Genomic DNA, 23,228 nt, shown 5'->3' on the forward strand with positions numbered 1-23,228 from the left:
TCTGGGCGTGCTCCTTACCAAACCGATGAAGCTCCCTTCCTAGTCTTCCCCAAACGACCTAAGCTTCTCTCAGTTTCTTTGATCCTTGTATTTGTATCCCTTCTCTTGTGCAAAAAATACTGGTCCCTAATCATGTGAAGACGATTTTTTTTGTTGTTTTATGCTATGATGTAGATGAAATGGTTTCAAAATTATGGTCTCAATACCAAAGTTGCTACTAAGTAAAGTGCAGGATTTGCCTTTTTTTAAATTGTTAACTCTTATGACATATTGCCCTAAGACTATACAGGCAGAGTCCTATCTTGTAAAGACAATTGAAATATTTCTTTCCTCTTTATGGTTGTATCACCAATTTGATACACAGATTGAACTGTGTCACTTTACTTTCCATTTTGGAGGGTTTTTTTTTTTTTCAGGTTAACTCTCATAACATCTGGAAAGAAAGGCAGCTGTGCCTCTTCCTTTTCCACTTTTCATCTTCTAACTGTTTTCCACCGAGTGCCTATGTAGGCTAAAGTCTCATAGAGTTCATTTGTTGTGAACAGCAAGAGTGTGTACAGTTTTTCCCCAGTGATATCCTGCTTTGGAGGGGACCATGTATATATCTTTTCCAAGTTCTCTCTCCTCCATATTCCTCTAAGTACAATCCTAAATCTGATGTTCGGTACCTCTTTCTCTGCCTTAATCTTCTTTCCACTTATTCTATCCTTCGTGGCTGATACATTGTTCGCATCACTTCTGTGTATATTCTGTGAAATGCAAACATCTTTGCTTGGCATGTGAGACCTTCTGCATATGGTGTAGTTGTTACAAGTATTAATAAGACATAAATGGATTGGAATTGGGTTTTGGAGAGAGTATAGGTGTGATGCAAAAGCAGAGATAAGAGGGGGCACCTGGGTGGCTCAGTCAGTTAAGTGTGTGCCTTTAGCTCAGGTTATGATCCTGGAGTCCTGGGATCGAGTCCCACATAGGGCTCCCTGCTCAGCGGGGAGTCTGCTTGTCTCTCTCCCTTTCTCTCTGCCCATCCCCCTGCTCGTGCTCACTCTCTCACTTGCTTGCTCTCTCTCTCTCAAGTAAATAAATAAAATCTTTAAAAAAAAAAAAAGCGGAGATAAGGGAAATCAGAGTCGTACATAGTTCTGTATAGCAGAGGACATCAGATCCCCAGCGGAGTGAGTTGGAGAATAATGATCCAGGGTTAAGACTGTGATGGTCAGAGAACAGAGACAAAGCTGGGAACTGCAACCCTTGTTTGAAAGACAAGGACCTCTTTGAAAACCTGAAGTCCTTTCCCACTGATACTAAAAAAGCACAACTATCTGGCTCCAATTTACCTTTCCCATCTTACTCTTAACAAAGTTCATCAGACTTAACTTTCTGTACCATTTCTGTACTTGGGATTTCAAATTAGGTTTGTTTTGTATCTGACACTTTAAGTTGGTTCTCTGCAGCCAGGAGCCAAATATCTGCTGACCACAGACATAAAGATCCCTACAAGACTCATACACAAAACAAGAGTTCTGGCCATGTTCTCTACTCCAACTCTTCCCTCTGCTCAATGTGCATTTCTTGATCCCTACTCCTAGAAGTAATCCCTGGCTCCTCCAAATTTACACATGACTTTACCTATTCTTCTCTTATATACCCTAATTCCTACCTTCTGTTATAGTTATTAAAGACTTATCCTCTGAATAAACATCCTCAAGTAACCCAGACTGATCCATCTTTGGATTCCAGTAACTTCTAGAATGATGTCCTGATCCATGGTAATAAATAATCATGAATGATTATGGTCTGACCATTACAGAAAATACTGGGCTCTTCTTTTGCTGTCCTTTTATTAATAGAACCTCAGCTTGCCCTTGCTTTTTCTTATTGGTAAACTATTAAGTAATATAAACTTAAAATCAGCAAAACACTTTGCTTTGGGCCAGCCGGCTGGCTCAGTTGGCGAAGCATGCAACTTTTGATCTTGAGGTTGTGGGTTCAAGCCCCATGTTGGGTGTGGAGATTACTTAAAAATAAAACCAAAAAAAAAAACAAAAACAAAAAACAAACCTTCCCTTTTTTAAAGAAGGTTCTTTTCTACGCTAGGTCTCCTTCGACTTCTATTTGTAAGGCTGATCTTTAAAATTTAAATAGACTTATTAATCCAGGATAAATTCTCTCTTTTCAGAGTCTATCATGTAGTCTGTGGAGATCTTGATCCTACTATTCAACCTGTAATCCATTCCTCCAGTTTGTAGTCACTATCTATTTGGTAAGCATCTCTTCTAGGTCTTCGTGAAGGTAGATAATAAAAATATGACTATTTCATGAATCCTCATAAAACTACCAAAAAAAATAAAACAATAAAAAAAAACAAGCCCCTCCAAGCCAACATGGGGTGATTAATAAGAGATGTTTGACCACTGTTGTTAAATTAGCAAAGAATCTAACCCACATAATCCATTGTATTATTTTCCACATCACATTTCCGGGACTCATCCAGAAGAACATCATGATTGTATTTGTCACATGTCTCATTAAACCAAGAAATAACTATCAATAACTTCCTCTCTTCTACCAATCTCCTGTAAGGAAGAAAATGGGTTGCTCCTGATGAACCCAAACCCTGATGCCTACTGCCTTATAAAAGGATTCTGATTTGTTTAACAAAGCTGAGTATTCACATTCACCTGGCTCTCCGCAGGTCCAAGGGAAGATATTACTCCTACAGGAACAATACAACTCCGTGACTCATTCCCGGGAGGGAGGTTACTCCTCTTGACAGCTAATCACAACCAGGCAGCATGACAATAAAGTAAGCCAAACTGACATAACTTATTTTCCTAGACTGCCCAATGCTGAGAAATTCACAGAGAAGGGTAGAATCTCACTCCTATTGTTTCCCAGCACCCATGCATAGTTCCCAGAACTTCACAACACAAGACCAGGCTTTAGGGGCGCCTGGGTGGCTCAGTCAGTTGGGAATCTGCCTTCGGCTCCGGTCGTGATCTCAGGGTCCTGGGATCGAGCCCCGCATCGGGCTTCCTGCTCAGCGGGGAGCCTGCTTCTCCCTCTCCCTCTGTCTACCGCTCTGCCTACTTGTGCTCTCTCTCTCTCTCAAATAAATAAATAATAAATAAAATCTTTTAAAAAACAAAACAAAACAAAAACAAGACCAGCCTTTAAATAAGGTTACCTTCTGTGTTCAGTAGCTAAATCACCAGTTCTTACTGAAAAAAAATTCACTATCAATTGTGTAATAGTCATTCCTAAGGGTGTTCCTAAAATACAGGTCTTTATGGAATGGTTTTTGATAATACTTTTCTCTGCCAGGAATTATTTTGGTAGATGGTGGCCAATAAATACTTGATTTTGTTTCTTGCCTTACCTAAATCCATTAGTTTTTGGGGTCATGGGGTGTTAAATTTCAATTTGGAAATAGATTTTATCTATTCTGATTAAAAAGGTAACTTTTGAAAACATAATTATAATAGATCTGAGTATTCCCTAGCTCTCAGCTCTCCTTCCAGGCAGAGCTCATAATTCTATTAATTAATTTGTGCCTATCGGAGGAATCTTTTTATTCAGGGCACTGTCATACGTTCCAATAAATTCCTAGAAACTCTAGGTAAAATTGGACTCTGTCCTTGCCATCTGTACTTTCTATAAGGAAATATAATACAAAACAATCCTATTTAATAACAGTTTTGGGGTGGGGCACGAAAAAGGAACAAAAATAAAGTTTGTAAGTAAAACTGAGTTTCTGTTAGGATGATTTCCAATATAAAATGGCATTTAACTAGCAGATCCTGGCATAAACTCTTTCAACTTCCAAATGAAATACTTAAGAAGAAAGAAGATGAATACCAAGATCAAAATAAAGAAACTGATCATTAATCTCTGGGCAGAAAGAAGCAAGGGGAAAACTCCACTAAGTTTAAGTCCAACAGAAATGGGAAAAGTTTAATCAATTGCTCCCTTCTCCTATGCCCCTGGGGAAAATAGCGGCACTCATGGGCCAGAAGTCAGGCAGTAAAACCCTTCCTCTCGTCCTGAATGAAGAACTAAAAGACGGCAGCAAGGAGAAACCTTCGACAGCCGGCCTTCCGCCACGTGGTTTGAGGAAGCCAGAATCTTCTCTCCTAGTCCTCCCTTCCTTCTCTTTCTAAAAACATTCAAATTCCGGGCAGCCCTCTTGGGTCCCCCTGCCCCGCTTTGGGAGCTTTGTACTCTCAGTAAACCTTGCTTTTGCTGCTCCCCTCCCTCCAAAAAATAAATAAATAAATAAAAACATTCGAATTCCATGATAAAAACTAGGCAGGAACTGGGGATAACACTGAAGGTGTCGTAGTCTCCTGTATAAACACTGTAGAGACACCAAGACAGGAAGAGCTGTGAAAGGAGAGGTTCTGGCAATTGTAATTTTTTTCAGAGCCCACCAGTCAGAGGGTGATAGAGACAGTGGGGGCAGGAAAAGAAGTTGCCGTTCTCAGGCCAGGGGAGTCTCACTAGATTAAAACTTCAGAGAGGCTGGGAATAGGCTAAGGAGCTGCCCATCAGATCAGCTACAGACCTGAGAAGGGAACACGCAAGCTGAAAGCCAAGGGCAGCAGTGTGTGCTGGTAAGTAGACTCTGACTACCCCACCACTACCACCACCCTTCCTCCCCCACCCTGTAAGTATGTGCCAGTTTCCACAGTGCGAACACTCCCACCACGGTGGATCTCAGCCGCCAACATCACTGAACCACAAGCACACAACCCCGAGTTGGAATAAGCTGGATCCATCACATGCCTTGGCAAGCACTAGATGTGGATGGATTTCTCTTCATTCGAGAAGGAGGAAAGAGGAGCCTGTGAGAAAAATGTTTCAGGGCAGAGGAAGGAGAAGAACGGTAATAATAGCCAGCCGCAACTGAGCACTGATTATTCTCAGTACTTTATACTTTACAAGAAACGTCCCATTTAATCTTCACGGCAACTCTATACAGTGGGAGATATTATCTTAATTTTAAGACAACAATCTCAAGTTTCGTGAGGTAAAGTAATATTTGCCCTGCTCATGCAGTTATTAAGTGGCAGCTTTGGTCTTTGGACTACGGAACTGCAAAGCCCATACACTTAAAACTCTAAGCTAAGCACAAAGTAAACCTGCAATAAACGTCCTGATTTCTTGACTCATTATGATAAACTATTCATCTTCCTTATAAATTATTGGCATTTTTACTTCTTTCTCTTCTGAATTAATGAGAGATTTACAACCAGGATCTTTCAATTGCTCTTTCCTAATTTAGAACGACAAGAAGCCTCTGGGGGGAGGATTTTGTGGCGGACGGGGTGGGGTATGGGGGTGTAGGTGTCGTGGGAAATACTCAGAGAACAGGCGAACAGGGTGCTAGAATGCAACAAATAGAAAGTAGAGGCTGGGACTGATACTCCCACCTATCAACATCTCAGTAGTCTCCTAAATTCGTGCCAGTCTTTTTCTTTGCTATCTGTCATCAGTGTTAACAGCCATATGGATTAGTCATCCCATACTCTAGCTTCATGGTGGCTTGATATACACAATGACCTTTATTCCCTAACAACTACCTCCTCCCATAGCCACACCTGGGGATCTTTGCACGTTTATGTGGCTCCACCTCTGATATGCTGAATTCTAGTAAATTGCTCACTGACCACAACCTTCTAGCTCTCCCACATCTTACTCCTTCACTTGACCTTTGATCTAGTCAAGCCCCCAGGGACTGCCTCTGTTTCCCACTAACTTGCCCCCCTTTCCATCTTCTCTCCTTTTTTAACTCAGCCTAGACCCTGTGTTATATCTCTTCCATCACTGTCTAATCAATGATCTCAGCACATTTTCCCCGTTGCCTCCAGTCATCCCTCAAGTCTTCATCCATCCGTCCTCTCAGCCCTTGAACGCAAGTTGCTGAGAAAATCATGCAATACGATTCTCTGACCTCAGTTCATTCTTCCTCATAGCCCCACAGTCTTTTGGTAAATGCTTTATCATATTTTTCTCCTATTCCTCACAGAGGCTATTTCAAACTTTTACCACTTTCCTTGACTCCCCTGCCCTACAGATGTCTCTTGAACCTCAGAAGACCTTGACTGCATTTCACAAATGCATTCTGCTGGAGGTACTCTGCATACTTGGGGCGCAAGGGCACTGCAGAGCCCACAGTCCGTAAGCCTTTTTAGCAAGAACGTCAGTACCTGTTTCTTGAAGACTCCATATTCCTGAATTGTCTGAAAGCCCTAGGGAATTTCACAGTCTGCCTTCCACACCCAAGCAGAGATGGCTCTGGAGTTTGATCAGAACCCACTTCTCACTGGCACACGTATTACTGACACGAAGTCCCTCTGCTGCCAGCTCTCCTGATGATCGTGCAGGGGCTGTGTGAAATATTTAAGAGAGGGAAACTTCCCTCACATAGTATTAATGTCTTCCAAGCCTTCCCACTCTTAGGTTCTCCAAGTTACAGACCTAGAGCAGAGAAAACAGAAAAATGTATGTAAGTTCAAATCTCTCTGAGTCAGCCTGAGCTAAATTGAATTCCAGATTGTACCAGAGGTGCCATACGTTTCAATAATAGGAATCTTGGGCCGATGAGATGTTGACACAGACATTTGAAGGTTTCAAAACTCTGAGCTGGCCATTTCAGCTTGTTACAGAGATAAAGATCAAAGGATGGATTCCATTAACCATTCAGATATGTTGAGGATACTAAAAATGTAAACATTAGCCAGGTTGGGGTGAATGTCCCTTCCTGACAGATTATGTTTCTTATCATGATGAAATTGATTCCTGGCTAGTGTGCATTTAAGAAGTTCAACAGTTACATCTTGATTTTTAACTACAAGGGCTTATTGTTATATTACCCTTAATTTTGAGACAATGATGCTTATTTTACTTGTTCGTTTTGAGAAACACTATTTCCTCATTGTTTGTTACAGGAAGTTCAATTTGAATTTCTTCATCAACATTGTAACTGACCTTATTGTAATTAATTCAAACGAGCATGAAGGGATTGTCAGATCCTCTTAGAGTTAGGAAAAATACATCTATGTTCTTCTTTTCATGGCTGTGATTGTAAAATTAGCTGTGATTATATCAGAGTCTTTTTTTTTTCAGTATTTATTGTGAAAAAACATCAACTACACAAAAGTAAAGTGAACAATAAAATGAACTGCCATTTGCCCATCATCCTGATTCGACAATCATCAAGAAGCTATCACAATTGTAGAAATGCTTTTAGAAGCCAGGGCAAGGGCACGGTGATGGATTGATGGCGGGCCCTTCTCTGGGGGCCTCTCATAGTGTACCCATGCCAGGGGAGCAAGCAGCCCTGAACCACTGCCCAGCCTCCTCACTGGTGGGCTGTGAACACTGAAGGGGGCTCAGGGGGAAAAAAGTTATTAATTTTTAAAAAGCCAATACAAGCATTTAGCTGTATATTTAGCAGTGGAAACTGGTCCCCTGAGCAGCTACCTCTCAGGCATCTACCACTGCGCAGTGAGGGAGCTACTCTCCCCAGGGCACACCTCAGGGTGAATATTTCTACTTCAGATTTAAACTTTATTTTTATGCTTCATTGGTTCTGTGTGTGTGTGGTTTTTTTTAAAGATTTATTTATTTTATTTGAGACAGAGAGAGTGGGGGGGTGGGCAGATGGAGACAAAGTCCTAAGCAGACTCCGCTGACTGCAGAGCCAGAGCCGGAGGTGGGGCTTGATCTCATGACCTCCAGATCAGGACCTGAACCCAAACCAAGAGTCGGAGGCTTAACTGACTGCACCACCCAGGCACCCCGGTTCTGTGGGGTTTTTACATAAACAGGACGCACACATTGTATTCCATCAAACACTATATGGGAGTTGTTATTATTTTTTTCTTTTTTGAAAGATCTGTCTCTTCTTAACTCTGAGGTGACTACATGAGCAGGTTGATTTGAATCATTCAAAGCTTTTCTTCAAATCCACACAGTTATGTGCCAACATATGGTGCTAGTTAGTAAGTGCTTGTGTCTTAGCTCCAGGCTACTCCCTGTTTTGTGATGGTGGGATTGTAGCTTTGCTCTCTGGCTTCCTGTTAGGACCCTGGTTGTTTCCGGTTTGCTAACTGACTGGATGAGGTTCTCTCACATCTCCCCGGAAAGCATTTTCACTCCTGCAGCTGCACCTGTGACCCCAGGCAGTGGCAGAATAAGGCTTGCAGCTTTTTTCAACAATTGCAGAACCAGATTCATCACACCCTCTCACTTAGAGAGCTTCAAGTTCTCTTGTAGTTATCTAGTTAGTCGATTCTAGTTAACCAATTGATACATAACCATTATTTTATATTTACCTTTCTCCATTTCGTAAATCTGATACGCTTTCTCTCCTCCTACTAGACATGGACACAGAAACATTCATATGTTGGAATTTTTTCATTCTCCTTATTCATGTATTTTTTTTTTTACAATAATTGGGATAATGCCCATTACTTTGCAACTTGCATTTTTCACTTAATGTTTCATGGACAGCATTTCCAGGTCAGTATATATAACTCTAACTAATTTTCTCAATAGCTGCGTAATATTCCATCATATGGACAGACTGTAATTTATTCAACCATTCTGTTGACGGATATAAAAGTCAAGTCCTAATTTTTTGCTACTACAAAAAAATGCTTCAATAAACATTCTTGTTCATATATCCTCTATACTAATACATTTGTTTCTATTTAAAAATCACTAACGGTAGGATTGCTGTGTCAAAGAATGAGGTATTTATATTTGTGTGACACCATGTATACTGAATTGAACTGCTCTTACTCCTCAGTTTATGACACTGTATCATGGATTCCCCTCTAGAGCCTCCAGAAAGAACACAGCCCAGTCAACGCCCTGATTTGTTTATTTATTTATTATTATTTTTTTAAAGATTTTTATTTATTGAGAGAGAGAATATGGTAGAGAGAGAGCATGAGAGGGAAGAAGGTCAGAGGGAGAAGCAGACTCCCTGCTGAGCAGGGAGCCGGATGCGAGATTCAATCCCGGGACTCCAGGATCATGACCTGAGCCGAAGGCAGTTGCTTAACCAACTGAGCCACCCAGGCGCCCCTCAACGCCCTGATTTAATCCACGAGACCCATTTCAGATTTGTGACCTTCAGAACTACAAGATAATAGATCTGGTTGCTCTCAGCTGCTAGGTTTGTGGTATTTATTACAGGAGCAATAGGAAACTAATACATTGTTCTTATTAAATTTAGGTATTAATGTTATATATCTCATACTTACCTAATCCCACTACTTAATTTTTTTTCTGAGTCAATTTGATAAGATAGATGTTACTAGATTGTTGTCCAAAGTGTGAAATTCATGTTTCTCCAACGATGCGTGAAAACTTTTCCACTAATTCCCATAAGTAAGGGACACTATTGATTCTTTTATTTTTTATTTTATTTTATTTTTAAAGATTGTATTTATTTGACAGAGAGAGACACAGCGAGAGAGGGAACACAAGCAGGGGGAGTGGGAGAGGGAGAAGCAGGCTTCCCGCGGAGCAGGGAGCCCGATGCGGGGCTCGATCCCAGGACCCTGGGATCATGACCTGAGCCGCAGGCAGACGCTTAATGACTGAGCCACCCAGGCGCCCCTACAAAATGTTTTTATTATTATATGTTTACCTTTTCTGTTGCTGTTTTTGGGTTTCCAGGCTTGGTTAAAGTCCCTCATGCCTTTTGATGGTGCATGTAAACTCCTACAATTTCTTACAAGATTTTATCGTTTACAATTTTGCCTTTAATCCAACCAGAATTTATTTTTTAAAATATTATAAAATATAGAATTCATTCTAGTTTCTTCCTAATTACACCAACAGTATTTATTAAAAAATTCAGCCTTTCCTCAGTGAATTGAATTATCACCTTTCCCATATATTAAATTTTCATTTATACTGTATCTATTTCTAAATTTTTAAATTTTGTTCCTTCCCTGGTACAATTTGTATCTAATTTTATATTAGCTTTATAGTATATTCCAATATTGAGCAGGTGAGTTTTCCCACACGGTTGTTCTCTCTCTCTTCTAATGCTTTTCATGGCTATTTCCTTATATTTATTCTTCCATACAAATTTTATGATCCAATTAAAATAAAAAATTGTATTGAATTAAATTCACAAAATAATTTTAGGAAATTTGACATTTAACGATACATTATCTATTGAGGAAATCTTTTCATTTGTTTCATTATGTCTTATATTTTTAAAAATTGCCTTGCCAAATTTGATTTACGAGCATTTTATTTAAAATTTCTGAACCTATAAAATGAAATTACTCTATTGGTTTGCTTTTTTTTTTAAGATTTTAATTATTTATTTGACAGAGAGAGAGAGCAAAAGCAGGGGGGGTGGCAGGCAGAGGCAGAGGGAGAAGCAGGCTCCCCGCAGAGCAGGGGGAGCCCGATGTGGGGCTAGATCCCAGGACTCTGGGATCATGACCTGAGCTGAAGGCAGTCGCTTAACCAACTGAGCCACCCAGGCGCCCTATTGGTTTGCTTTTTTGTATTTGTATAACTATGCTGGATTTGTAAAACCATTGTGAAGAGTTTCATGTTTTTATGTATTTTGGAATAGTTTGGTAAGCATAGGGATTATCTGTGATTTGAAGGTTAGAGAGAATTTAGTTGTAACATTGTCCAGACTTGTTGCTTTTTTCATTATTTGAAAACAATTTTATTATGAAAAATATCAAATATATACAAAAGTAGAGAAAATAGTATACTGAATCCCATGTACCTACCACCTAGCTTTGACAATTATCACAAGAATTTTCCATTCTTGTTTCATCCATATTTCCACTTTTATTTTGCTGGAATATTTTGAAGCAAATCTCAGGGGAGGAGGTGGCCATGTGGTTAAGGCGATGGACTGCTAAAGCAAATCTCAGATTTCTTATCAGGTCATCTGTAAGTAGCTCACTCTGTTTCTCTAACAGATAAGGTCCATTTTTTTTTTTTTAAACAGCCACCTCATCATACTTAAAAAAAAATTTCCTGATTGTTTAAAAAATATCCTTTTGTGGGGCGCCTGGGTGGCTCAGTTGGTTAAGCGACTGCCTTCGGCTCAGGTCATGATCCTGGAGTCCCGGGATCGAGTCCTGCATCGGGCTCCCTGCTCAGCGGGGAGTCTGCTTCTCCCTCTGACCCTCCCCCCTCTCATGTGCTCTCTCTCTCTCTCTCATTCTCTCTCTCAAATAAATAAATAAAATCTTTAAAAAATATATCCTTTTGGGGCACCTGGGTGGCTCAGTTAGTTAAGCATATGCCTTCGACTCAGGTCATGATCCCAGGATCCTGGGATCGAGCCCCACGTCAGGCTCCCTGTTCAGCAGGGAGTCTGCTTCTTCCTCTCTCTCTGCCACTCCCTCTGCTCATTCTCTCTCTCTCTTTCTCTCCCTCCTCCCCGTGAGAGCATGTGCACGTGCATGCGTGCACTCTCAAATAAATAAATAAAATCTTAAAAGATATCCTTTTACTTTTGGTTTGTTTGAATCAGAATCCAAAAGACATTTAGTGCATTGCATTTTTGTTGTTCTGTCTCCTGATTCTCTCTTAATTTAGAAAAGTTCTCTCTTATCTCCTCCCACTCTGCCCTCCCTGTGCCATTTATTTGTTGAAAAATCAGGTTGTTTGTCTTACAGTATATTCTAGATCTGGATTTGGTTAGTTGTTTCCTTGTAGTGTTACTTAACTTATTCCTCTTTTTTTTTCCTTTTTTTTTTTTGTAGACTGAAAGTTAAAAATCTTGATTATGTTTAAGTTAAATTATTTTGGGGGCGCCTGAGTGGCTCAGTCGGTTAAGCGTCTGACTCTTGGTTGTCCACGCAGGTTGTGATCTGGTGGTCTTGAGATAGAGCCCCTTGTTGGGCTCCACACTCAGCAGGGAGTCTGCTTGAGATTCTCTCTCCCTCTCCCTCTGCCCCTCCTGCTCATGTTCTCTCTCTCTCAAAATAAATAAATAAATCCTTAAAAAAATAAGTTAAATTACTTTTTTGTTGAGGATTCTTCATAAATGGTGTGGTATACTTCATACTGTAGCACGTCATGATTGCCCTTAAGGTCTGATTGTCCCATTTATAATGATACTGAGATTGATGGTTGAATTCAGCTATTACCAGGCTAATCCATTCGTTATAAAGTTCACCATCAGACTTTCACCTAATAATTTTAGCAGCCATTAATAAACTTTCCTTACATCATTGTTTCATTAGGATTTAATAAAATGGGTGATTTTTTTTTCTACCATTCTTTCTGCCTGTTAGCTGAAATTCCTCAACGAAGAAGAATCTTGCCTTATCAGCTATTTAGTTACACTGACATACAGCTCATATAGAAAGGGCAGGTTGCTGTCCTTTTATAAATAGTAGATTTAACTTCCCCAATGAGTTTTAAAAAACTTTTAGTCATTTGTATTTTGTTAGAAAAAATTTCTTCCCTCTAGATTTTCACCTGTTTACCATAGAATGCACAAAGCATTCTTGTACAATTCTTTTGACATCTATCATATCTCCTTTTCCTTTTTTAATTTTTTATTTATTTTTATATTTTTTAAAGATTTTATTTTTATTTATTCGACAGAGACAGAGAATGCAAGAGAGGGAACACAAGCAGGGGGAGTGGGAGAGGGAGAAGCAGGCTTCCTGCGGAGCAGGGAGCCCGATGCGGGGCTCGATCCCAGGCCCCGGGATCACGACCTGAGCCGAAGGCAGACGCTGAATGACTGAACCACCCAGGCGCCCCATTCTTTTTTAAATTTTTTAAAGATTTTATTTATTTATTTGACAGAGAGAGAGAGATGGAGAGAGAGTACAAGCAGGGGGAGCAGGAGAGAGAGAAGCAGGCTCCCCGCTGAGCAGGAAGCCCAAGGCAGAGGCTCAATCCAGGACCCTGAGATCATGACCTGAGCCGAAGTGAGACACTTAACCAACTGAGCACCCAGGTGCCCCTCATATCTCCTTTTTCAAACCTAAAATGGCATGTGTGTGTATGTGTGTGTGTGTGTGTCTGTGTGTGTGTGTACCTATGTCTGTGTATTACCTACAGTGTTTGTATATTATTTATATTTACAAACAACCAGTTTTAGGTTTTATTTATCCTTCTGACTTTCTCTTCTATGAGTCACTTCCTAAGTGAGTCCAAGTACTCACACCTGTTTCACATTTAGAGAGGGTCTGGGGTTGGGGGGTAGTTTCTTCAGTAATATATAATTCCAAATTACCTTATTGTTTTATTTCTCCAGTTAACACAAATTTAATCTCTGGTGCTTCATTTTACTACAAAGGAGCAAGTTAGAATTCATCAGGAAAAAATTCCTCCATTTTTTACTTCTTTTGTCAACCTACAAATTCATTTGCATTCTTGCCCTTTTATTTTATTTTATTTTTACCATATTCCCTCTCACCACAGTGAGAGAAGGTGATTACTCAACTTAGTACTGCATCTACCTCTCCCACATTCCTAGAGATTCCAATTCATCAATTAATGTTTCTCAAGTGTCTTGAAATTCTATCAACTGATTTTCTTCCCTAGTCTGTAAACGGGCTTAAGTGTCTCCCATCTTAGTTAAACGGACATATATTCCCTTCCAGTTACCTCTATGTCTTTCCTTTCCATTACAGCAAACCCCCTGAAATAGAAGCTACGGTCTCTACCCTCATTATTTTTCCAAATCTTCTCTTGCTGAAGTCAGCAGTGGCCTCTTGCTAAAAACCAAGGCGCTCACCACAGCATCTGATGCTCCTGACCTCCTTGAAATGCTTTCTTTTCTTAACTGTCTTGAATTTTCCCTCACCCTCGTCTCCTGATTCCTCTACTTCTCTGGCTATTCCTTCTCATTCTCCTCTGCAGGCTCCTTTTCTTTCTGAAACAGAGAAGACCTTCAAACATTAAACTTCCCACTGTTTTTCACTCTATTTTCCCTCCTAACCTGGAAGAAAATAGCATAAATTAATCTTTACAGAGTGATGTCTTCTGGAGCTGAACTCTCATCCAAAACATTCTTTTAGAGTCTTCTCTGTCCCCATTGGATTTGCCTAGATGTCCTATTTGCCTTTGCCAAAAGGCAAAGTGTCTAAACTGAAACTCGTAATTTTTCCTCAGAACTTGTTTTTCCTCCCATACTTCCCTTTTGATGTATAGTACTGCTACATATCCAGTTATCCAAGCCAGAGATCTGGCATGGTAGTGTGAGACAGTAAGATTACAAAACAGAAAAGGCACTGAATTTTTCAAGTAAAAAGATGCTTTATCATATGCTTAAGGATAATCTCATAAAAGGCAATTATATATATATATATATATATATATATATATAGGCTATATACATATAGGCTCTATGCAGGGCTTGAACTCATGACCCCAAGATTAAGAGTCACATGCTTTACCGAGTGAGCCAACCAGGTGCCCAATAAAAGGCAATTATAAGAAATATGACCAGGGGTGCCTGGCTGGCTCAGTTGGTGGAACATGCAGCTCTTGATATCAGGATTGTGAGTTCAAACCCCACGTTGGGTGTAGAGATCACTTAAAAAAAATACAACTAGACCTCAAAGGAATCTCTCTCCTCAAACTCTATTTCCCAAGCTCATCTGAATCACTTTTCTTGACTTTTATCTATTTCTTCCCTCTGTGACTAGATGTTTCTGCTAATCTATGGCTCACTAAGACCACTATAACTCTGACCCAATCTGACTTTCAAGGCCAAGCCCACAATAGCATTTCTCTGAGGTCTCTGAATATCACAGTACATACCCAGGGAGAATCAGATTGCCTCAACTTAGCTGAGTCAAGTGGTGCAAACATGTCTGCTCGTGTCCTCTGTCTTAGCTAGATCTATAGATGGAAAGATTCTCTTTGAAGGAGTTGTGGGAAAGTTAGACTGTATATTGAGTGTCAATTCTTGACTTTTTACTCTTTACAAATCCTCATACCTAAAAAAGAGTGATTGGGTTGCCTGGCTGGCTCAGTGGGAAGAGCATGCGGCTCTTGATTTCGGGGATTTAAGTTCAAGCCCCACGTTGGGTGTTGCAATTACTTAAGTAAATAAACTTTAAAATTAATTGATTAATTAATTAATTAACAAACAAATAAGAGTGATCAGTTTCTATCAGTTCGACCTAATATTTCACAAATCGAACCACTTCTCTTCATTTCCCTCTCTCACTTCTGTAGTTAAACCACTGTTTTCTAGATCCTCCCAATGCATCCCTACCTTCACTTTTTCTTTCTTCTCATCCAACTTCTACACTGCAGCCAAAGTGACCTTTTTATTTTTTTCATTTTTTAAAATTAAAAAAATTTTTTTAAAGATTTTATTTATTTATCTGACAGAGAAAGAGAGAGCACAAGCAGGAGGAGTGGCAGGAAGAGGCAGAGGGAGAAACAGACTCCCTACTGAGCAGGGAGCCCGATGCGGGGCTCGATCCCGGGACCCTGAGATCATGACCTGAGCCGAAGGCAGACGCTCAACCAGTTGAGCCACCCAGGTGCTCCAGAGTGACCTTTTTAAAGTACCAGTTTACCTTTTGCCTCGTTGCATCCGAGAGAGCAAGATGGGTCACCAGCAGCTGTACTGGAGCCATCCGGGGAAATTTGGCCAGGGTTCTCGTTCTTGCCACGTCTGCTCAAACCGGCACGGTCTGATCCGGAAATACGGCCTCAATATGTGCCGCCAGTGTTTCCGTCAGTACGCGAAGGATATAGGCTTCATTAAGTTGGATTAAGTGAACTTCCTTGAATTGGTCATCCAAGATAACCTACGTTAACTGCAGTTAACCAGGATACCTACTTTAATGTCAACTCACTGTACACAAAATAAAAAATACTCCAATTAAAGTACCAGTTTAATAATGTCACTTCTTTACTCAAATCTTTTCATAGGATATGTCAAGACTGACACCTGACTCGAAGATATCTATATGTCAGTTCAAACTTCTTAATATGATTGTATTAGTTTCACAGGCTGCCGTAAAAAATTACCACAAATTTGGTGGCTTAAAACAACAGAGACTTATTTTTTCACAGTTCTGGAGGCTAGAAGCCCCAAATCAAGATGTTAGCAGAACTATGCTCCCTCTGAAATCTCTAGGGAAGAATCCTGCCTTACTTTTTTCTAGAATCTGGTGACTCCTGGCTATCTGTGGCATTCCTTGGCTTGAACTGCATCTCTCCCAACTCTGCCTCCATCTTCACATGGCGTTTTTTCTGTGTGTCTCTTTGACTCCTTACAACAACAACAGTCACAGGATTTAGGGCCCACCCTCTATCCAGGATTACTTCATCCTGAGATCCTTAACATCTGCAGAGACCCTGCCTTCTGAGGTTTCAGGTAGACATGAATTCCAGGGGACTATGACTTAATCCATTACAATTGCCTACAGGCCTTTTATGATATGGTATCTCCTCACCTCTCCAGCCTCATCTCTGACCACTCTCCACCTCTCATTGTAATCTCCAGTTCATACTAAGCCCCTTGCAATTCTGGACCACAGGTTGCTCATCCTCACTTCTGCAAAAGCATCTTTGCATTTCCTGCCCACCTGTTTAGAATGTCCGTGAAGCCTCCCTTTGCCTGACTTACTATTTCTCAGATTCAGTTGCTCTAGGAAGTTTTCCTGAATCTCAGCCCTCATTTCCATATGCTCACCTCACCCCAGATGCCCACTGCACCTTTGGTCTACCTCGATCAGAGCATGTTCCCCACTATTTCATAATTTTAATTGCTACGCCATCTCTTCTCTACATTTCTATCCCCATTTCTTTGCCAGCCAAATAATCAATAAGGGACCAATCATTTCTTGTTTTGTTTTTATTTGCTTTTGTATTCTCAGAACCTAACACAGCGCCTAATAGGCACTCGACAAATGGTTATAGAATGAATGAATGAATGACTGTCTTTGAAAAGCTGTTCACATATGGTAAGAATTTCCAGGTGTTAAAATTGATATGCAGTAGCATCTGTGGTGGCTTCTTTATTCATGTTTGTCCTTTAAAGAGAATATTAACTTCATCTGAGGAAATTGAGAGAAGTACTCCATAAATATTAAATATTATATTAGGCAGTAGTAAATTACCCCATTTGGTTTTGGTGTTGCGTGTGATAAAAACCCACTTTGATCTGACTGTAGCCCTATTCATTTTGGTTATCCGTAGATCAAATAATGTAAGATACCCAATTACAGCCACAAATGTGAATGATGGGATTACCATATGAATGGGTTTGAATTCCATATTAATATTAACTTTAAAGAAAATTATGTAGTTTACCTTCTAAAGAGAAGAAAAGCTTCTACTGAAGTTGGAAACTGTGTATACTTACAAGTGAAAGAACCAGAAAAATAGCCTTAAAGAAAAAGTTAGAGTAGATAGTATTGATTATCTTCAGGTAACTCACCACTCCCATTATGAATAGAATTTAATTTATACAATCACCTTGAATAAAACGAGGACAGGCAAATATTATTAGGAAGATCACATTCCTTTTAGCTAATCGTTTCTGGAATAAAAGGCTCCCAGGATTCTCCAGTGTTTTCCTTTTTGGTTGACATAACATCAAGGATTATATAACTATGTAGCAGAACCTCACACTTGTCAGAAAGGTTAAAATCAACAACACAGGAAACAACAGGTGTTGACTAGGCTGCAGAGAAAAAGGAACCCTCCTGCACTGTTGGTGGGAATGCAAATTGGTACAGCCACTCTGGAAAACAGTATGGAGGTTCCTCAAAAAGTTAAAAATAGAGCTACCCTACGACCCAGCAATTGCACTACTGGGTATTTACCCAAAGAATACAAAAACACAAATTCAAAGAGATACATGTACTCATATGTTTATAGCAGCATTATTTACAATAACCGAGATATGGAAGCAGCCCAAGTGTCCATTGATAGATAAATGGATAAAGAAGATGTGGTGTATATATACAAGGGAATATTATTCAGCTATAAAAAAAGACTGAAATCTTGTCATTTGCAATGACATGGATGGAGCTAGAGAGTATAATGGTAAGCGAAATAAGTTAGAGAAAGACAAATACCATATGATTTCACTCATATGTGGAGTTTAAGAAATAAAACAAGTGAGCAAAAAGAAAAAAGGGAGAGAGATAAATCAAGAAACAGACTCAATTATAGAGAATGAACTGATAGTTACCAGTGGGGAGGTGGTTGGGGGTGTGTGTGAAATAGGTGATGGAGATTAAGGAGTGGTGATGTATGGAATTGTTGAGTCACTATATTGTGCAACTGAAACTAATATAATACTGTATGTCAACTAACTAGAATTAAAATAAATACTTAAAAAAAAAGGTATGTAGCAGGCTAGCTGGGTTGCCTGAAAGAAAACAGCCTACAAGCTAATCGTGGCTGAGGAACATCAACAAGTAGGACATCAGTGGTAGGGACAGTTCCCGGAGGCCCTTGGCTCCCGAGGTACAGTGTGGCCCAGTCATGGGGAAGCACTTGTAGCTTGTGTTTAAGGGAGTTATAAGGACCAGCCTAAGTCCACCTGGGGAGACCAGTGGTGGTGTGGCAAGGTTCTCTGGACTAACACAAACCCAAGTTTTCAACGGGCATCAAGAACAGAATAACTCCGGGGCGCCTGGGTGGCTCAGTTGGTTAAGCGACTGCCTTCGGCTCAGGTCATGATCCTGGAGTCCCGGGATCGAGTCCCGCATCGGGCTCCCCGCTTGGCGGGGAGTCTGCTTCTCCCTCTGACCCTCTTCCCTCTCGTGCTCTCTATCTCTCATTCTCTCTCTCTCAAATAAATAAATAAAATTAAAAAAAAAAAACTTAAAAAAAAAAAAAAGAACAGAATAACTCGGGGCGCCTGGGTGGCTCAGTCAGTTAAGCGGCTGCCTTCAGGTCAGGTCATGATCCCGGGGTCCTGGGATCGAGCCCCACATCGGGCTCCTTGCTCAGTGGGGAGCCTGCTTCTCCCTCTCCCTCTGCCATTCCCCCTGCTTGTGTTTGCTCTCTGACTCTCTCTCGTTCTCTCTGTGTCAAATAAATAAAAAATCTTAAAAAAAAAAAAGAACAGAATAACTCAAAGATGGAGGGACTGAGTTGTGATGAGTATGATAAAGGGGAGTTTCTGGTGTCTGCCTGGTCTTCAGATTGTACTCTGGGAACTAACTCAGCAAAATGGAAGAGGTTGACTAGTGGAGAAAAAGATTACGCTTTTTCCTCACTTCTACCCTCCCTCTTCTCCTTCCTCTCATCTCTCTATCCTCTCTCTCCCTCTTCTCTCTCACACTTGCTGTCTGTCCTTCTCTGGATTATTGGAAAGTAGAAATAAAAGCAAGACAAATCCCTGTTATTCATATAATCTTTTCCTGCAGCCTACCTTTCTATGAGCAAAGGCCATAGCTGGAAAGAACCAGACATTCTCTTATAAGCCTCATTTCTGAAAATCTATTCATTGTTTTTTAATTCATTCATTTGTTCATCATTCATCATTCAACAAACATTTACTGAGTCTATAAAGTTCTGGGTATACAATTTATCTTCCAGATCAATGATTTTCAATTTTTTTTTTTAAGCCATGCAAGACTTTTTTTTTTTTTTTTTGAATAAAAAAGATCACTGATGCTCAATATGGAAAACACAAAAGCTGCTCTGAGTGAATTGGAATGGGGACACAGAACCTGGCCAACAATTCCTACCCTGCCTTGTCTAACAGCCCCTGAAAGATTCTGTGAAGCGTAGCAAACATACCACTGTTCTATATTGATCGCTTTTGGAGGATGCTAGTGAACTAACGCGTTAAGTTGAAAACTGAAAGAGAGCAAAGAATTAATCATTACTCCTGTATTTCCTATACACTGTACTCAGGATAACCAACTGTTTGATGAACAAATTTCTCTTTATAGAATTACAGATAGAAAGAAGAAACAATATTGAATTCAAATATCACCATCTTGCAATCCCGAATGAATGAACCGATCTAGTCAGTGATCATCAATGGATACTAACATCACAAAGAACAACAACCAGACTTTCTGTGCCACCTAATAGAAGTGGCATCACTCATGAAGTTGTCTTGGGAAAAAAAATCCAGTGTAAATCTTGTTAATCATTAGATCCTATTTACAGAAAATATGAAGGACTTCTATTCTCTGCTTTTTCTGGAAGCTGACACCTCACATCAATACCTCTGCCCGATTTCAGGTGTTCCAGCACTAGCTCATAGACTTGGGCAGATCAACTGAGGTATTAAGTGAACAATTTGTTTATCTTTGAATTTCCAGACAGAATTCTCTCTCTTCATCTTCAATTCCTCGTTCTCTATTTGATCCTCCTCATCAGCATTTAAATGTTCAATTAGTTCCCACTGAGTTGCAATCGGATGTGTGTCAATCTTCATCTTATTGGACTTCTCAGTTGCGTCTGTTATAGATCCTCTTTGAAGCCATTCTCTTCCACTGCTAGTATGATATTACACTCTCCTGCTGGTTTCCTAGTCTCCCTAATCAGGGCTTCTCCTTCTCTTCTGCCAAATCATCTTTACATGTTAGACATTTTTAAAGATTAAGTTCTGCTTTCCCTTCCTCCTCATTCTGCTTTCTGTCTTTCTCTCTCTCTCTCTCTCTCTCTTTTTCTTCCTCCCATTTCATCATACCCCTACCTTCAATTATTCACACTTCTTCAATGATTTATATGCCGATGACTCCCAAATTTATATTTCCAGCCCAGGCCTCTCTGATTGTTTTAAAACATGTCTGTCAAACTTTGACAATCCTTCCATCAAAAATGGAGTCTAAATCTTCTTTGCTTAAATATGGTCTGGCCTTATGACTCTTGACAAAAAGAATGCATGTAACGGAATACGTTTGTTGGCAGTGGCGCTGCACGCCCTCTGAGGCAATTAGAAGAGGTGATCCAGCTTCCTCCTGGTTCTCTCTCTCAGGATGCATACTCTAGAGCCCTGAACCATCATATAAGAATTCTGGTACCCTGAAGGTGCCTGGAGAGATAGCGCAGAGATCACCTTGAGATAGAGACAGATGTCCGAGGAGCTTTAGCTATTCCAGACTCGAGAGTCTTCCCAACCCAGTGTCAAGCACGTGAGTGAAGTCTTCCAGATGACATCAATCCCAGCCATCATTTGACTGTAACCTCATGAGAGACCCAAGCCAGAACACTTCAGTCAACTCGTTTCAGATTTCTGACCCATAGAAACAGTGAAAAGTAATAAATGACTATTATTGTATAAAGCCACTAAGTTTTGGGGGATTTGGTACATAGAAATAGATATTCAGAATATCCTCTGACTTCTACAAAGACATCTTCGAATTCAGGACACACCACCCCCAAATATGCCACTTTGGCAAATTGACTATTTTGAGTTAAAGGAACTGTAGATGCAGGAAAGGCCCTCTGACCTCCCTTTCCTACCTAAAAATAGTCCGTAAAACCGCCCATGAGAAAGGTGCCCTCCTTGAACAGGAAGAAAAGAACATTCTTATCACCAGAAATTGGGAATTGATGCTGAAATAGATCTGTACAAATAAACTTACTAGAATAACCCTTGTCTTCCATTAGTCTCCCACCCCCATATCTCTTAGTCTCTTCTCCATAATTTACTGCCCCTAGCCCAAAACCCTTTGTCTTCATCATTTCTTCTCAAATGTATTGTTTCTTTATCTAAAAGGTATAAAAACTTTTTGCTCTGATCACTTTTCTGGGTCATTTTCTTGTAAGATTTCCATGTACATGTAGAATTCTAATGAAACTTGTGTGCTTTTCTCCTATTATTCTGCCTTAAGTCAGTTTAATTCTCAGGCCCAGCCAGAGATCCTAAGAGAGTAGAGGAGAAATTTTTCTTCCCCTCTGTCTGGCCCTATTGTTGTCCAACTTTTTCCTCTTGTTGAGTAGTTCATTATCTTCATACATAACCCAACTCCCATCTTTTCATATTTGTTATCCGCCTCGTTTTTCCCAGAATTCTTATTTGGTAGTATCCCAGGCATTTGTGCAATATTAAAAAAAAAAAAAAAAAATCCTGGGACGCCTGGGTGGCTCAGTCGGTTAAGCATCTGCCTTTGGCTCGGGTCATGACACCAGGGTCTTGGGATCAAGCCCCACATTGGGCTCTCTACTTAGTGGGCCCCTTGCTCCGCAGGGAGCCTACTTTTCCCTCTGCCTCTGCCTCTCCCCCCTGCTCGTTCTCTCTCTCTCAAATAAATAAAATCTTTAAAAAAAAATTCCCTAGGTGTAGCCAAGGCAGACAACCTACGAAAGAGATTGACTCTTACTCACATATGCATAAATTGGAACGCAGATCCAAGTGTTTCATGAAAATAGTTATCTGACTGAAGTAGAAGAACCATTAAGACCATTAAACTTTGACATGAGTTGTTAATGAAAGCAATTATTTCCTTTCCTAGAAGACATTAAAAAAATTAGATTCACAACAAATTAGGCATCTAAGTAGTAAAGATACAGTCACTTCTAAAGCTAGGATAAAGGTCTAAAAGGTCAATGGTCTGTAGGAAACCTAATTTTAAAGGCTTATAATAGACTTGGATTAGAAATATTCGTGCCCAAAACAATGTTTCTGTATATATACTTTCTGTATATATACTTCTACCCTGCCTATTCCAACCAAGGGATAAATGATACATTTTTTTCTGGACTTTGATGTCTCTTGGCCTTGATCTGCACTGGGAATGGAAAGAGTGGGATGAACCAAGAGAATCATTATGAAAGTAAAGAAAAGGGAGGAGCAGGAGAAGAGGGTCAGTAGGACTAGTAATGCCCAGGTCTGCCTCAAGAGGGGAGGAAATGAGACAGGATGACAGACAAGTTAAGAGAGGTTGTGCCCTAGATGGGTTCAAATGGAATTTCCTTTGGGGGGCTTCCATCAACATACTTCTATCTCAGAAGGAAGAACGGTCTGCCTATTCTTGTGAGAAATGTTGGTCATGAATGTTAATAAATGGAAAAATGCCATTGATGTGTAACATCTAGCTATACAGCTTCATATACTCCAAACTATGATGTGTTAAATCAAAGAATAATTCTCTGATAAGAAAATACAATAATTGATGTTTTTTAGACAGAGAGGGAGAGAAAGAGAGAGACATTCACAGAGAGAGAGAGAGAGAGAGAGGAAGTAATCCTTCATAAATTCCACAAGAAAAAATATTAATGGGGTGCCTGGCTGGCTGTCAGTAGGGCATGAGACTCGATCT

At 40.1% G+C, this 23,228-nt stretch overlaps 1 protein-coding gene and 1 non-coding gene across 2 annotated transcripts; both read left to right on the forward strand.

Moving 5' to 3' along the window:
- Positions 1–7,266: 7,266 nt before the first annotated feature.
- LOC113930076 lies at positions 7,267–7,402 on the forward strand. Its single transcript, XR_003522446.1, has one exon. It is a non-coding gene; the product is annotated as a small nucleolar RNA SNORA42/SNORA80 family (small nucleolar RNA).
- Positions 7,403–15,580: 8,178 nt separating this feature from the next.
- On the forward strand, positions 15,581–15,819 carry LOC113929657 (40S ribosomal protein S29-like). The gene has a single exon (XM_035727788.1). It carries the CDS (start codon positions 15,588–15,590, stop codon positions 15,756–15,758), a length of 171 nt encoding a protein of 56 aa, XP_035583681.1. The 5' UTR covers positions 15,581–15,587; the 3' UTR covers positions 15,759–15,819.
- Positions 15,820–23,228: the final 7,409 nt, after the last annotated feature.

The sequence above is a fragment of the Zalophus californianus genome, chromosome 5 (genome assembly GCF_009762305.2).
Source record: "Zalophus californianus isolate mZalCal1 chromosome 5, mZalCal1.pri.v2, whole genome shotgun sequence".
Lineage (NCBI taxonomy): Eukaryota > Metazoa > Chordata > Mammalia > Carnivora > Otariidae > Zalophus > Zalophus californianus.

What these genes read in the sequence shown, in the direction of transcription:
- LOC113929657 (XM_035727788.1), top strand. Translation starts at nt 15,588, where the DNA reads ATGGGTCACCAGCAGCTGTACTGGAGCCATCCGGGGAAATTTGGCCAG.